General features: G+C 41.1%; 2 protein-coding genes across 2 annotated transcripts in view; one reads left to right on the forward strand and one right to left on the reverse strand.

Annotated features, from left to right (window-relative positions):
* Positions 1-17,426, forward strand: part of CenG1A (Centaurin-gamma-1A) — a 528,156-nt gene that overhangs the window by 108,411 nt on the left and 402,319 nt on the right. The gene's annotated exons all lie outside the window — the stretch shown is intronic.
* The window catches only part of LOC136858326 (uncharacterized), a 34,463-nt gene continuing 25,073 nt past the window's right edge, over positions 8,037-17,426 (reverse strand). The window contains exon 3 of the mRNA XM_067137776.2: positions 8,037-12,174. Coding sequence (XP_066993877.2) covers positions 11,203-12,174 — 972 coding nt within the window. The 3' untranslated portion in view covers positions 8,037-11,202. The remainder of the gene's footprint in view (positions 12,175-17,426) is intronic.

The raw sequence follows: 17,426 nt of genomic DNA on the forward strand, positions 1-17,426 counted from the left end.
AAACGCCAGTTTTTTTTTATTGGCAAGGTCGAGAAGTAGTACACAAAATACATGACTATTTTGAAAACCTGAATCTGTGAACGTAGGATGAGCTAGAGGAGGCAGAACCCACGTCAGCTGCGTGCGGTCGCCGTGTTCAAACGGCACGAAGACATGTAAGTGAAGCAAAATCGTCCATCAAAACAAGAGGGGCTGTGTCTTTATGTTCACCAGGAAAAATCCTCACCGCCAGAAACTAACAACAGATCTACAGTATATAATTTAAATAGGAACGTGTTGCTGCGAATGATTTTATATACTATGTACACTAACGAAACGTGTCGAGAAAATGAAAGGGACAAATGGTCGCATTTTAGAGAGTATCGGCCTGTACAAAAAAAAAAGAAAAAAAAATTGTGATGACGGCCGAAAGTTTCTCAAGTTGTTAAGAGAGTATTTCAACATGGGCAGAGGTTAATATCTTCGTGAGTGCCTTGTCAGATGGTAAACAATATTTTGACTATCATTTGAATAATTAAGGGAAGATTTATAATACATATTATTTTCTGCTACTCGCATTACCAGGTTAATATGACTCTGCACACAACACATCTACAAGAAATTAGGTGCTATGTTACGTTTTATTCAACGAATGGCGATTGTCATCACATCACCGGATGTCATGCAGTTTGCCGTAGCGACATTTCCGCTTCCGTACGTATTGGGTTATCACTCCTTTCCAGTGAAGACACGGCCGTCCCAAGATAATGTGGTGAATTTCCCTTCCTGTCGAACCTTACAGATTAGTTTCCAAAATTGTACTCACCTTCATTATATTTATAATATGCTAAATTTTGATTTCTCGTCTAGCCAGTAGGGCCTAAGTAGAGCTGGAAGGGGATTGGCGTAGTTTTATTAGAAAGGAAAAATAATTATCGCATTATAATCACAACTTTGCTTATCGTCCATTCCATAAATCTGCTGTTGCTTATAATTTAGAGATGTACTTTTAACCATAAAGTTGAAAATGAAATTATAGGTTATAGCCTAACATTTTATCACGGGACAATCAACGCCTAAATTAAGTTTGAGGAAAGAAACCATGCGATTTGTCCCTGCAATCATTCGTAAGGACAGATACACTTTGTTATTGAGAAGGTAACGCATGTTAAGCCTCTTGATTTATTATATTTATTAAGGTCTGCTGTTAACGTAGAGTGACATAGACCCTCCCGACCGAGAATTTGGTGTAGCAAGCATTTACGAGTGTTCGTTCATAGGAACTTCTTAACTGAACATTGTTAGAGCACCGCTGCAGATTGTAATGTTACTTGTATGTGATCCAGGGGCGTAACGAATGTAATACGGGCCCACCTGCCAAAATAAAACTGCAGGCACCCTCAAATAAAATGTAAAACCTACGGTTTAATTATAGCAAGTAGAAGTAATGTAATATAATTGTTAAGTTATATGAAGAAAGGGATTGTTCGTTATTGTAAGATTATTAGTTTAATAGGGTTATTTTGACTGCCTCCGTGGTTTAACGGCTAAGCTTCTGAACTGCCAACCACACACCACTTACATGTTTGTGCGTAACTTTGTTTTTTATTTTCAACTAGCTGATGTACCCGTGCTTCGCTACGGGATTCTCAAAAAGACTGACTTTGTGGTTTTCCTAACTGAAATCAACATAGGTCATTACAAAAACGTAAGTATGAATGTAGCGATTAAAAACAATGCTATCATATAAAATACTCGATCAAATGGAAAGCCGCACGTTTTATCACTTTTAACGAACAGTGCTGCGGTTAGATTGCGGAGCCAATCTAATAGTCCAAAGTTCCAGAGCTGGGATGACCAGGCCTCAGATTGCCATGAACACTCATCTGCCATGATTCCATTAAATATGCACACTGTTCATTCCAATCAGTGCCTCAGAGTAGGGATTGAATAGCCCGAATGCTATGATGATCCAGTGTGTTACGTACCAGTAGTATCAGAAAATTTATAAACCAGGGGAATGGCATGCTAAAGAAGAAAGTTATCTAACTCCCCAGCTACTTCCCATCAATATTCAGGCAGGCTGTTACACTCTGTACGACTGGGCGAGTTGACCGTGTGGTTAGCGGTGCGCAGCTGTGAGCTTACATCCGAGAGATAGTGGATTCGAACCCCATTGTCGGCAGTGCTGAAGATGGTATTCTGTGGTTTCCCACTTTCACACCAGTCAAATGCTGGGCCTCTACCTTAATTAAGGCCTAAGACGCTCCTAGCCCTTTCCTATCCCATCGTTGGCATAAAACCTATCTATGTCGGTGCGACGTAAATCAAATAAAAATACTGTGTACGCAGCAGTAATCCTATCTACCGGAGATGAGGGGCAACAGAAGACACAAAGCACATCACGGCGAACAATGGTCAATGTAATGGTATTGTTGATCAATGTTATGAGCTTTCTATATTGTAGGCCTTCACATTTAGTTTTCTTTCAACTCCGTGATTTGTAAAATATTTTTTACCCTAAACTGTAGTTTCTTATTCTCCGACTTTACACACCGATTTTCATTAAGTACTGTTTACCCATTTTCTAGTTACTCGGTGCTGATATGGACTTAGTAACAAAAATCCAAATACATGAATATCTTTGTGATCATAGCCAGTACGGTAACAATGTATAAGACGTGAATAATAGGAAATTTAATATTATATAACCTTAGTTATGTATCATTCATCGATTACACTTCTAATAAGAAATATTTGAGAATTTCATTTTAGGCCTTCCCCTAAACTACCATTTCACTCAGCGTGAATAAAATAATTTACAGCCTAGACTATAGCAACTTATTTCTTGACTTTACATACCGATTTTCATCAGGATAAGACTACTAATAACAATATTTGAGAATTACATTTTAGACCTTCCCCTAAACTACCATTTTTCTCAGCGTGAATACAATTATTGATAGTCTAGATTGTAGCAGCTTATTCCCCAACTTTGAATACCCATTTTCCTTAAAATACGACCACTAATAACATAATTGTTGAGAATTCAATTTTAGGCCTTCCCCTAAACTACCATTTCACTCAGAGTGAGTAAAATGATTTATAGCCTAGATTGTAAAGGCTCATTCCCCGACTTCACATACCGATTTTCATTAGACCACTAATAACATAAATAGTTGAGAATTCAATTTTAGGCCTTCCCCTAAACTACCATTTCACTCAGCGTGAGTAAAATGATTTATAGCTTAGATTGTAGAGGCTCATCCCCCGACTTCACATACCGATTTTCATTAAATTCTCTTCAACCGTTTTCTCGTGATGCGTGTACATACATACAGACAGACAGACAGACAGACAGACAGACAGACAGACAGACAGACAGACAGACAGACAGACAGACAGACAGAAATTACGGAAAAGCAAAAAGTGCATTTTCTTGTTACTATGGACATGACCAATACAGAAATACCATTATTTTCAAATTCTGAGCAATGTACAGACAAAACTCTTATTTTATATATATAGATAACAAAAGAACAGATACCGGTCTCAGTTATAATAATTTATTCGATTGAAACACAGAAAAATATACGAACAAAATTAAATAAAATACTGTTCAAATAAAGTGTGAAAAATAACAAACCGCATAACTGATAAGCAAAGAAAGCGCGCGCGACCAAGCTCGATACCTGCAGTTGCCTAAGTGCGGCCAGTATCCAGTATTCGGGAGATAGTAGGTTCGAACCCCACTGTCGGCAGCCCTGAAAATGGTTTTCCGTGGTTTCCCATTTTCACACCAGGCAAATGTTGGGGCTGTACCTTAATTAAGGCCACGGCCGCTTCCTTCCAACTCCTAACCCTTCCTTGTCCCATCGTCGCCATAAGACCTATCTGTGTCGGTGCGACGTAAAGCAACTAGCAACAAAAAAAAAAAAAAAAAAAAAAAGCGCGTTCGAAACTGAGTTGTCTGATTGTTAATACACGATTTACTTATTGGCATACACCTTGTTGTCGAATAAATATGTGACAATAGGTACATGCTCTGCAAAATGTATGCGTAATACGATCTCAGGTAGACTATACAACAAGAAAGTAACATTTTCCAACTAAAATACGATATTTTGATATCAATTTACACTGCTGCAATTATTTTTAAATAACTTGGTACAAGTCTTTTCTGAGAAAGGTGTTGCGAGAGACGCCAAGGGCAAGCATTTCTTTACAGCTGTGGCGTGTTACAGTCAACACAATAAACTGCTCCTAGATGCAATCTAGTGGCAATCGCTCTACGTGCAAATTGTAAAAGAAAAACCTATTTGAACTGATTCTGTAAAACCGCCCAGATCGTTTTCGTGCAGAGTGACATATATATATATTTGTCGCGAAGAGTCTGCGGGGCCCCTTAAAGACCCTAACGATACGCCCCTGATGTGATCTGTTCCCTTAAATCAATAATCACCACCACAACATGACTTGTTGCGTCGCCAGAGACAGCAGCCATTTCAACTCTATAATTTTATTAGCAACTGTGATGATGCTATTGTTGCGAAGTCCATGGTCACCCGTCGCGTTTTGAAGGATAAATACCTAAGCTTTCAGCAATATTTTACGGAAGTTCAAAGAGTTTTCTTATACGAAGCTGGCAGTTCTTCTTGTTACTATGCTGTAGCTGATATCGTAATACCTGCAATTTCTCAACTTAAATGATGCATATTGGATTTGACTTGTAAGCACTCCCTGAATTATAGTCGTAAATTCTGAGGAGGTAATGGTAGTTTAAGAGAAGCACGCAAATATGATACATTTATCTTTCAGCATGTAAAGCTACACAGGCATGAACAAGGTGCTCTCTGGTTGTCACGGTGATAAATTTGCCTTCTGGAGCTGCTGGAGAACTTAGAAAATGAGTTCGACTCATCTGATTCGAAAGTTTTCCTAAATTAATGAAATAGCAAAAATTGTTTTCAAGAGTGCTTAGAAAGTTATTTCACTTTTGCGAAGTATTACTGCCTTACATGCAATGATTAAGAACCGTTTGATTTAAGTAAGTTTAAAAAAAGTCTGGATAGTAATATGGCCACCTATTTACTCTGTAAACTATTTATACCTTCCACGAACTCTAATATTTTTACCTCTCGTTGTAAAATGATTTGCCTGAGAATTCAACTCATTGAAGGGTTGACCAGTGTGCTGATTGTACTTGTGATAAATAGGGAGAATATTGGTTCTTATCTCGGCTTCTGATATCCTTGAAGACATTTCCAGTGGTTCTGTGTTTAGAACGTTTCACAACCTACCACCTTTCCGTTGTTATGGAATTATGGGAGGTAAATTCAACTCAATAAATAATGTTATTGGTTTTCTTCCCACTAACTAACGCTGAGTTGCCGGAATTTTGTCCCGCGGGAGTTCTTTTACGTGCCGGTAAATCTACCGACACGGAGCTAACGTATTTGAATGTACTGTACATTGCTCTTGCAGCTTTATGCCTGTCGATTTTTACGATCTTTGTAATCGTTCATTTCCGAGAAATTTTCAGACCCTTTGGTTTGTTACCACCATCGGTTATCCTTGAAATGGCTTTCCATGATTTTTCATTTCAGTTCGCACGCAAATGTTGCGGTGGCATATTCCCTATATGCGTAGTGTAGGTCTTTCTAATTGATTCCCACGAGCAACCCGCGCGTCTGGGTGTGTGATCATGATAATAATGAGGTAGGGAGAGGGCGAAACCCGATGTCGGTACGTAGCCTACTCGAGTTGAGGAACACGAAGGGGTATGTTCAAGGCTTATCATCCCCATCCGACAGTCTAATTGCCATTGTCAGCCTCGTATGCTCTTACTCCATACGAGCACTGGGGAGAGGTTTTGGAATTTAACTCAGGCTTTGGCACAATCTAGCGATTACAAATTATATACCACCACCACCATCACCACCACCACCACCTCTCCTACCCTGCTAACCAAAATTCTGATGGTGAAAATGTTATCCACCAACGGGACTCCAACCAGTTAACTATGGTGTTAGACCTAAAGACTTGATGCCTTAACAATCATGGCCATCAGACACTACAATTACACGATTGCCACACACATAGAATAAACGCATGGGCTGCTCTGATACAAGTGAGGACCCGGCTTTAGACGTTCATAACTACGTACTCTGCACAATGCATTTATAATTATACTTTCATATAAGGACGTACATTATTCATTGTGTTCAACACGGCGTTTGTATAAAATGTGTCGAACAATATAATCACCGTGTACCAGAAAAATAAATAATTACTTTAAAGGTTGCCATAAGCAATGAAGTATAAACTAATAGGCATTTATTTTTAGGGGCTTAACGTGCTTAACTCTCCTATGAACAATGATGAAGCAAAATAACACCGAATGCATCGCTTCCGTAGCAAAACGTGATGTTTTACTCGAATAAGCTTAAACAAAAGAAAATAGACTATGATAAATGTAGCATCTCTTCAAGCACCATGTTGATGCAAAGGTACACAAATATGAACACACAGTAACAAATTACTTTATCAGTCCTTATGCCACAGCCTATGAAGCTGTGTGATTTCATCATTAATATTTTAGTCCGGCTCCATGGCTAAATGGTTAGCGTGCTGGCCTTTGGTCACAGGGGTCCCAGGTTCGATTCCCGGCAGGGCCGGGAATTTTAACCATAATTGGTTAATTTCGCTGTCACGGGGACTCGTGTATGTGCCGTCTTCACCATCATTTCATCCTCATCACGACACGCAGGTCGCCTATGGGAGACAAATTGAAAGACCTGCAACTGGCGATGCTTGTTTTTGAAACATTGCTACAATCTACAGTGCGGTTAACGAGTGCATTTGTCTGTGTTCTAATTGAGTCCTCCCACAGAGAAAGCGTCTGCTTGGCGAAACCGTCTTTATCCGCACGCGCTTGTCGTCTGCGGTGAATAAGTAATTTGCTACTTATAGAGAGTAGATGAGCAGCGCTTAATCACAAACTCCCGCTGCTGCTTTGTGCTAAGCTGAATTCTTAATGGATCAGCCCGTCTCCTGCGTTCTATGACATTCTTTCCTCCGTGTATTATCACATCATAGACCGGTAGCAGAAACCGTGCTGAGCGGTTCAAAAGCTACTAGTGTGAAGGAAAGGACATACTGTATTTTCTCTACCTTTTGTGCGATTGCCCTTCTCGTGAATGTCATTAAACCTTTGTCACAGTTATAATGGATGTAAGCTACAGAATGTTAACGAAATACATCGTAGTTCAGTTGTCAAGTTGAGATTAAGAAGCACATTTTTAACAAATTGATCCACTTGTACAGTCTGCTCATATAGATCTTACTCTCTCGTTCCAGCCCATTACGGGAATGTGTTCTACTGTAATTTTCTGATTTTTTCATTGCCAGTTTATTAACATAGAAGCATTTTCAGAAGCAATGCATGAAAGATTAATCTCGATAAGAAAGACTTCTCCCAAGGTATTGAATCGTGACTAAACAATGTAATACAAATTGTACCAATTGCGTCTTTGTTTTTAATCGTTCGTGTTGTTTCCCTGAGACTTACCTGTTCACGAATGGTTGGATTCGAACGAACTGTATACAGTACTTTTATAAGTTGTACTTGTGATCTTTCATTTCTCAATTTTTAACATTATAATTATCAGTGGAAAGAGAAGAGTAACTGTAGTTATCAGGTGCTGGGTTTGGAGTAATATTATCTTAATTCATAAGGATACTGCTTAGGTAATAAAAACGTCATGTGGGGAACTTTGCATCGGAAATGTCAAGTGTGGAAAGCCGGCCAGCAATGGAAGTTGCAGCTACTGGTGAACCATTGTAGGCCTGTAACAGTATCAGGAGAGCCAAACGTAAGACCTGTTTACATGTACTGGAATTAGCGCAACCAAACAAAATATTTACCATGAAACTATAATATTTTTCCTTACCTGTAGCCTATCAACGATAACTTTAATTTTGATGTGAATTTAGTTGTTCAAACTCACTTGCTCAGAAGTGTGTACCTATGGTGATTTTGATGAAGCGGATAATGATTAATATCATATTGATTATACTTTATTTCTTACAAAAGTACAAAATCACAATCGAGACTGTACACTATTTACAACCATGTAACAAAATAATACTTTACAATTCTAGTCAATAACAAGCCAGCGTTGCTTAAAACATAAAGTAAAGAACTGATATGTTCATCATATAGTCCTTCATCAGTCGTACTGTAAATGGGCACAAAGTTATCTTTATGTTTAGAAAATGAAATTTTCTAAATTAACTCGTTATGAGCAGTTAGGAGTAACTAAATGTCATATTTTATTGAGAATATTCATGTTTCCTTTCCGCAACAAACCTCAGATTCTCTGACGTGGTACTCAGTCGAGAACACGGAATCGTGCCGATGCATCTAGCTTCATAGTAATGTTGGCAGAACCTCCTTAACATTCGTTGGCCAAACCAGCCCCTTGGGGAAGCAGTCTCTTATTCGTTTGAAGTACATTCTGGTACATAAATCCTAACCTATAAACAAAAGTCGGTTCTAGTTGACAAGTGAAAGGGGAGGGGTAAGAGAGAGAGAGAGATAAATTGAGTGATCGAGGGGGGGGGGGGGTGTCGGGAGAGCTCGCGGCGGAGCGAGATTGACCATAGTATTGTCAGGTCCTGTAGTCATATTCGTTATACACATTTTCTTTACCTAAGAATGTATAATTATGATTTATTAGATTAGTTCTGTTGCCATTTCTTCGACGACGAACTATATTTACGTGAGGTGAGTTTAATGTCATATAAATTAATAAAACTAGGAATTGCAAATTATATGCTAAATTTTATAGCCTAATATTGAAGCGGTTTCATCCCAATGGGAAGCAGGCACACTATTTTGCACTAAATGGAAGGGATTGCTTTCTAGCAAACCACTGGGGATGTAATTAATTTTGAATATTTGTAAAGGTTCCCAGTCTATCAAATTTTCACAACTTGATCGTTTAGTTATCTAAGACCCCTCTCTACTCTGCGAAGCAAGGGTGACGGTAGTCTACCAGTCAACAGATACGGGGCTGGCCCTAGATAGGGCAGAGGCCTTTAACATTCCACTGCCAACATAAACCATTGTTTCCATATCGGCAAGATTCCGTAAACCCCACTGTACTGCGCAGCCATGTAGAAAGATTGAGGAGACTAGGTAACTGAGAGGAAACAGTACTGCAGGTGCTTTACTCAAATTGCTTCCTGAAGTAGGAAAATTATCTTACAAACAGGAATGACTCATCCAGTGCGTCAGAGAAATACTGGCAAACGTGCGTTAATTATAGTGTCCTTTAATGCCACTTCAGAGCAGACAAATTAACACGGTATTAATCCCGAAACAATCATGAATAGTAAGTGACTTAGCGGAATGAAGTAGATCGCGAACACGAGTACGTGTACTTCTAAATAACTTTTAAATTGAGGTCGGCAACCTTTTGTATTGAGAAAAGAATGTTGAGCTGTTAGACATTAGACAGGTGGAATATAGGACAAGGTAAAACGATCATTGTTACCTTAATGTACAGTACTTGATCTGTGTGTCAGTACAGGTGGTTGGCGACTTAGGTTTTAGGAGAAATAGTCAACAACAGCATCTCCTACTGAAGAGAACGTGGACAAACTGTTCGGTATAAGTGAGCTTCCCTGATTCAGTTCCTTTCTTTTATAATATGTTTATCTGTGATATTCTTATGTAACTACTTCCTTTACTTTCCGAATTATTTTAAAAGCGACAGATTCTAAGACACTCAACTTCATCATTTCAGACTATAGGAAGTTATGACTACAAACTCACCTACTCTGCGTCTTGTATTCTTTGTAATACATTACTTCTGACTTTATATTAACGTGCATTAATTGAGCTAAAATATAATCAGTTTGAATTGTCGATGGGCAGTGTGTCGAGTTAATTTGGTAAATGAAAGGAAACAGTCAGGCAGTTAGTGTGCGATATGCAGGCAACAGCTGGAACGGGCCCACCTGTCGGCCCACAGCTGCTACCACACTGGCCACCGTTCATGAGCGCGTTCGCTATAAATGCATGAATGCCGCTGGTTCTGTTCCTGGAGAAAGTTTTCTTTTCCTCTTTTAACACATGGCTCTGCTCTGACAGACTTACGTGATTTTTGTGAGGTACAATTACTTGCTATCTACTTACAGCTTAGACTTGCATTGCGTTATCATAACGACTGGCCATACGCACGCTTACTGTACCACTCACATTCTAAACCCAGAGCTGTTGATACCATACAGTGGATGAACTGGAAACGAATTTGTCATTGACTGTTAATAAAATGTTTCTGCAGTCGAATAACCATTCTATGATCACTCTTTCTCAGAATGAAACTTGCATATAATTGTTTATTTTAGCCCAGTAATCATAGCTAGTAGCAAAATCCAGTCCTATTTGCGTCATCTAATTGCCAGTAACTGATCAGTGTTCACATTTGACCTATTATAGTGATCACTGAATACAGAGCACAATAGAGTTCGGTTGATGATTATATTGTGCTTTTGAAGCGGATAATTATGGGTCTCCCAGTACTGGGCATTCATCGCGAATGAGCTTTTGGAGCGGTATCCACTTTATTAAAATGAAATGATATAATTCAGACGAGATAACCAATCTCACGTAGTTTTCCAAAATATAAATTGCACTTCGTTAAATCCGCAAATGAAATTTGCAAAATAGTGATGTTCTTACAGTAGGTCACAAAATGAGTTTTCGCAGAAGAATTATTTCGAAGGACGTATTTTAATTTGGTTGGAAATTAGACAACATTTTAGGCATGGAATACTTACAGTATGACATTTACTTGCGAATATTTGTGAGTCCTTACTGTCAGAGTTACGAATACTAAGAGGCTTTTCAGTCGCGAATCATTTCCAGCGGAGGCCAGTTGCATTGAAAAACAGCTGCGGGAATCAACGTAAATACCAAGCAAAGGACATCCGTACACATCATTGTGCGTGTTTTCTTTTGCCCGTAATACTATCGAGACCTCGCCATCCGCTCTGTATTTGAGAGGGATACTTTTCAGGCGGGTTGATCGTGCGTTACCTCGTGTTCTTCCCCTGCAGATGATTAGTCCTTCGAAGAGGTGTGGGAACGCTCATATGCCCTATAGTGTTGTAGGAGCTCCACCTGACAGGTTTACAAAGGCAGGTATTTGGAGATCATTCTTCTGTCATTCGCTCTAGCTGTTGCAACCTCTCTTCGATTAGCTCTTCCATATCTACCCGATCTAGCGCCTCTTGGATACTTGCCCTGACTTTCGTCTCGATAGCACTCGTAATGTGGTATCGAAGCAGATTGGGAAGTAGGTTAGCAATGAGCTCGATGACATAGTCGAACGTACCGGTGCCTGCCACTCTAATCTCAAAATCTCCGAGTTTAACATCGAAATTTTCAAGTTTGGGGTGCTGTCTCGTATCTAAAGGCTGACTAAGCATCGCATGTACCTGCATGTAATCGACAGTAAATTGGGCCGCGCCGGCTCGGGTGAGATAACCACCTAACGTGCTTGCTTCCCAGTGGCAACGGCCCCCTAGTTTTAGTGTACCGACGTGAATACCAGTCTTCATCACGTGTTTCTCGAAACCAACAGTTATGTTACCTACTCTGTGGAAAGAAGCAAGCCCCATCACCCAGATATGACTCAAATGCATGTACGTCATTCCTGCTGTGTAGGTATAGTCAGGGAGTTTATAGGGATCGTACCCCATAAATTGGACTAGCCTTCGCGCGTCCGATATCATGAAGTCCAGTGGCGATATTGAATTGGGGAACATGTGTGGCAGTTCAGCTATCTGTTTGTTTATATCTGCTCGAACATCCCGGTTGACCTCTCTGAGGATGTAAGGCTTAAGTCCATCTATGACGAACGGGATCATCCCACTGATGAAACTGTTGGTTACACTGCTACGCGCAGAATTCTCCAGGTTGACCTTCATATTGGAGTAGGTGAAGTCCATATCGATGTTATCAGCTTGTAGTTTGCCATCACGACCAACCATAAGCTTCACCATGCCTTCAGTTTGTACATTATCGAGGGAAACATTGAATTTACCTTGCGATCTTGACAAGAAAAATCGTATTGTGTAGGATCCCTCGATGAACATCTTATCAATTTGAACTCCCGCCGATACCTGGTAACATAAACATGAATAAATAGTAAAATATCTTCAGATATAAATAATTGCTAGAACTAGGGTTTATTTTCACAAAATAATGTGGAATTTATGAACAAATTCTACAAAACCTTGATTGAATGCACCGGCTCAAAGGCAACCCTGTATAAGATACGTCATCGTCTTCCTTGGTACTTCCCGTGAAAGTCATTTGATATATCGTACTTATTTCGTAAGAGTGCTCGATCTGCTGATTGTATACGTTTCGTATTACAAAATATATCTGTACTAGTGACCTTTTTTAAAATAAAGTTATATGATATTAGGATTTCCATTGGTCTTAAACCGCATTTGGTCTAACTTCCATGGAGAGAGAGAGATAAAAGAATTGGACGTTCGTATAAATGCCAGGTCTTACGACAAGTTCGTGGAAATACTTCTTACTGAATTCTGAACAATACCGTATTATTCTTGTCAACCCCATGGCTGAGTACATTCCTCACTGCTTGCTCCGCTCGTGTCGGCTGCCTACTGATGGGGAACGGAGCAGCTTAGAGGCTTCATACATACAGTAGTATAGTGAAGGTACACGGAGATAATGTTACCATACGAATCCTTTGTGCATGATATTATTATTATTATTATTATTATTATTATTATTATTATTATTATTATTATTATTATTATTATTATTATTATTTGGAGTATGGGCCTCGCGGAACGAATAGGATACAACAATTACCAACATCGTAATTCCAGACTCAAGTACGCTGGAATAGCAATTTGTCAGGGCGGCCCGGTGACCTGTGTTCGTGGCTTGTCAGTGGCGTTAACCACTTAAAAATACTAGCCCTGTCACGACGCAGGCAACGGGTTGCCACTTGGTCCGTCCGCCAAGTGCGTTTGACCACTCAGGCGTTTCTGGTGTTTCAAGCGACCCCCCCCCCCCCCCCGTGCCGTTCAAGGCCCTATGGGGAAACACCCAGTACCATGGAACTTCATCCCTGGTCCCCACTATTGCAGTTTGCCCTGCAAGGTGGATCCTCCCTCCCTAGGTCAAGGGGAAAGACCAAGTACCTGCGACCTCTCCCCCAAATTTATGAAACCCCGAAGGGATGTGGTAGCCTGCATTCGGGAGCGTGTCCCGACCTGCTCGTGTTACGGCCGATGCGTGGCGATCCGGAACATGTGGTGGGGCGGATCGTTCCCTCTTCGGCGGGTGCCCTTTCCCTAAAGGACCATGCCCTCCCACCCCCGACCCCAAATACCCTCCACTTCAACAAGTACCAAACAGAAATCCCCCTCTCTCGAGGCCACCTCGGTGGATCGAGTAGCCGAGACCCTGAACCAAACACCTAAAAAAATATATATATATATAAAATAAAAAATAAAAAAAATCAAGCAATCACGTACCCACACCAAGTCACATGAAAATTCTCACTTCCTATACCCAGCCACTCAAGCGGCCTTCTAACCTCAAATACCAGCTTTCTCAACCACCTCGCCAGGTCAAACCAAAACCAATCCCACAATGCTAAAACCTCAACCAAACGTCAAACCTACCCAAAGAGAAACCACCAATACCTTTACAGAAGCACTGGAAACGGACAGGACGCCCACACAGGCTGCAAAATACGTGCTGTACGTTTTTTCAAAATTATAGTGCCAATAACAGCCGGCACGCGAGAATTAATAAGGTTCTCGTGTAATAACAGCGACAGGGCCCACTGATACTGACACCGCTACTCCTGCAGTTAAGCAGCATTGGGCATAATCAGTACCCGGATGGGTGACCATTCAGGTCTACCACCTGCCGCTGAAACAAAGCTTATTAAAAAACGGACACACAGCCACGGTGCAACACACAGCGAGTTAAATTCATACCAAATTAACATTTATAAACTGACTAATCATACGAATGCCACTTTTAAATTAATATCTATTATTATTATTATTATTATTATTATTATTATTATTATCATCATCATCACTAACATCTATATTTATTATTCTTATACTTATTTCCCAAACAGCCCAGGTGAGGATCGCTAAAGTGAAACCGGTACTGGTATCTAATCTAAACTACTGCTCAGTTTGGTAGGATGGGTCATGTAGGAGCATAATGGACTCGCCCATGAAGCGTAAGAGAAGTCGAGGCAGACCAGGACGACATGATTAGTCATTTTCTAATGATTTAAAGGTAAGAGGTATAGAGTGAATGCTGAGAGGTATAACATTCTGCAATGAAGATGTAGGTAAATTAAACATTTTACTGTTTCATTTTGTTCTACTATTAAATAATGTTCTTCCTAAGAAGGGTTGAGACTTCTTGACGTCGATGGCCTACCCTGTGCTGAACTATCTTGCATGTTGAATGAAAGCTTATATAGCGAGTGGGCTTGAACGTGGCGTGCGTGGTGTGAGTGTAACGTGGACCACCACTGAGTTTCAGTTCGCATTAAGTCACGAACTTCGCGCCTGTTCTTCACTCAGGTCCACTCTGCCCTCTAAAGCACCGAGCAAGCTGGCCCCTGAGGTATTTCGATTTCGCTCACAGGTAACAATACCGGCTTTAGGGAATGATACTTCCTTGAGAATTTTTTTTCTGAATCTTCTGTAACGTAGTTTATAATTTAGTTGTACAGTCGTTCGAAAAAAGAACAAGCGCATTCTTGATAACTGTTTTGACTAATTTGCAACTGCGGGTTTACTCGATAGCCTTTAGAGCAGCAGTATAAAGGATTTTAAATATTTATTACGATACTTTACTCATTCTTTAGAGTTTTGGCTCTGGGCTCGAGAACTGAACAAGAAAGAAATTTAAAATGTGCCCCGAGACTTAAGTCTCCACAAACAAAAGAAAATGGGGGTATACGTCAGAAAAAATAGAGTCAGGGAGTTGCGTGTTAGCTGTCCGGGTAGAGACATTGTGTTGCGCTGACCTCAGCCATCTATTTCACCTGGCAGGGGTAATGACCACCCCGAACAGGACTATCAGCCCCTGTTCACCCCCAACCAAGAAACACCCCCCCTCCCCACCCAGTATGTCCAGAACGCCCGGCATCCCACTCAGTCACAAGTAGTCTCTTATAAGCGTGCTGGTATCGACAATAGATTCCTTCTTGTATGCTAGTAGCCTCACCCCCCTTAAAACATTGTTCAACTTCAGTAGTATAATAGGCGGGTTCTAGTGCCACCGCCACCGCAGGCTCCCAGAGGCCACCTCCACCGCCACCACAGCCAGAGGCCTCCCAGATGCCTCCTCCACCACCACCACAGCCAGAGGCCTCCCAGAGGCCTCCTCCACCACCACCATAGCCAGAGGCCTCCCAGAGGTCTCCTCCACCACCCGCAGGAAATTTGAATTTGTAAACAAAGCCACGTGCTTTTTGACAGCTATCATCGACAACAACGCATCGCTAACCTCAGTAGTACCAACTTAACCTAACTAGCGCGAGATTTGAATAGGTAAACAAATCCACGTGTTTTTTTGACAGCCACGTGCTTTTTGACAGACAACAACGCATCGCTTACCTCAGTACTGCCATCTTGACGGGCCTAAACCTCAGTAGTACCAACTTAACCTAACTAGCGCGAGATAAACAAATCCACGTGCTTTTTTGACAGCTGTCATCCGCCATCTTTAAACCACAGAGCACTGTGCTGCCCTCTTTATCGCAGTAGCTGCAAATTCGTCACCTGTCATCCGCAGTGCTGCCATCTTAACGGGCCTAAACCTTAGTGCTACCAACTTAACCTCACTAGCGCGAGATTAGAATCGGTAAACAAATCCACGTGCTTTTTTGACAGCTGTCATCCGCCGTCTTTAATCTATAGAGCACAGTGGTGCTCTCTTTAGCTACTTACCTTTGAAATGTGGTGGCGGATAATTTGAAAAATGCTTTTTGACAGCAGCCATCTTTAATCTAGAGAGCACCGTGCTGCCCTCTTTAGCTAGATACCTTTGAAATGTGGTGGCAGGCAATTCCACATGACAGCAGCCATCTTTAATCAAGAGAGCACCGTGCTGCCCTCTATGTGGTGGCGGCAATTTCAAAAATTCTACATGCTCTTGTTTGGAAACAAACTCACGCGCTTTTTTGACAGCCGTCATCCGCCATCTTTAATCAACAGAGCACAGTGCTGCACTCTTTAGCTAGATACCTTTGAAATGTGGTGGCGGCAATTTGAAAAATTCTATGTGCTCTTGTTTTGAAACAAAGCCACGTGCTTTTTTGACAGCTGTCATCCGCCACCTTTAATCAATAGAGCACTGTGCTGCTATCATGCGGGCAATTTCGTCAGCTGTCATCCGCCATCTTTAATCCACAGAACACCGTGCTACCCTCTTTATGACATGTAGTAGCGGGCAATTTGAAAAGTTCTGTTAGCTGTCATCCGCCATCTTTAATCAAGAGCGCACCGTGCTGCCATCTTTAGCTATATACCTTTGAAATGTGGTGGCGGCAAATTGAAAAATTCCACGTGCTCCTGTTTAGTAAACAAACTCACGCGCTATTTTGTCAGCTGTCATCCGCCATCTTACATCGCAAACCTCAGTGCTACACTCTTTAGGTACATACCTTTGAAATATGGTGGCGGATAATTTAAAAAGAAAAATTCTACAGCAGCCATCTCTCGACGCTAATTGCACAAGATGGTGGCTATACATGACTCCTTAAAGGTGCTTATGCAAGATGGCCGCTATACATAGGTTCTTATGAGACTCCCTTGGGATGCTTGCGCAAGATGGCGGTTATATATGGCTCCTTATGAGATGCCATAGGGATGCTTGCGCAAGATGGCGGTTGCTCTTATGAGGCGGCTTAAGGGTCCTTGCACAAGATGGCTAGAGACGCCCTAAGGATGCTTGCGTAAGATGGTGGACACAAAATGGCGGCTATACACGTCTCCTTATGAGACGCCTTAAGGGTTCTTGCGCAAGATGGCTGCTGCTCTTATGAAGAAAGCTAGCTTAGAGGCTAACGTGTCGTGCTAGTTCGATTCAGTAAATTTGGGGCTTAAATGCAAAATGTTAAATATCTCGAAAGCGGTGCATCGTAGAGCAAAAGGGACAAAAGAATTTCTGCCCAGTACCTCGGTTCGCAGTACGAGGAACAAGAAAAACATAGTCTAATGATGAGATCAACGGTTCGGTTCCTACTTAGGCCCTTTGGCATTCGCTCTGTTTTAGCTTGTATTGAAGCAAGTCTTCGTAACATGATCAGGTTTAGCTATGGTAGAGAGTATAACGTGCCGTGCAGGTTCGA

This window comes from Anabrus simplex, chromosome 1, assembly GCF_040414725.1.
Source record: "Anabrus simplex isolate iqAnaSimp1 chromosome 1, ASM4041472v1, whole genome shotgun sequence".
Taxonomy (NCBI): Eukaryota; Metazoa; Arthropoda; class Insecta; order Orthoptera; family Tettigoniidae; genus Anabrus; species Anabrus simplex.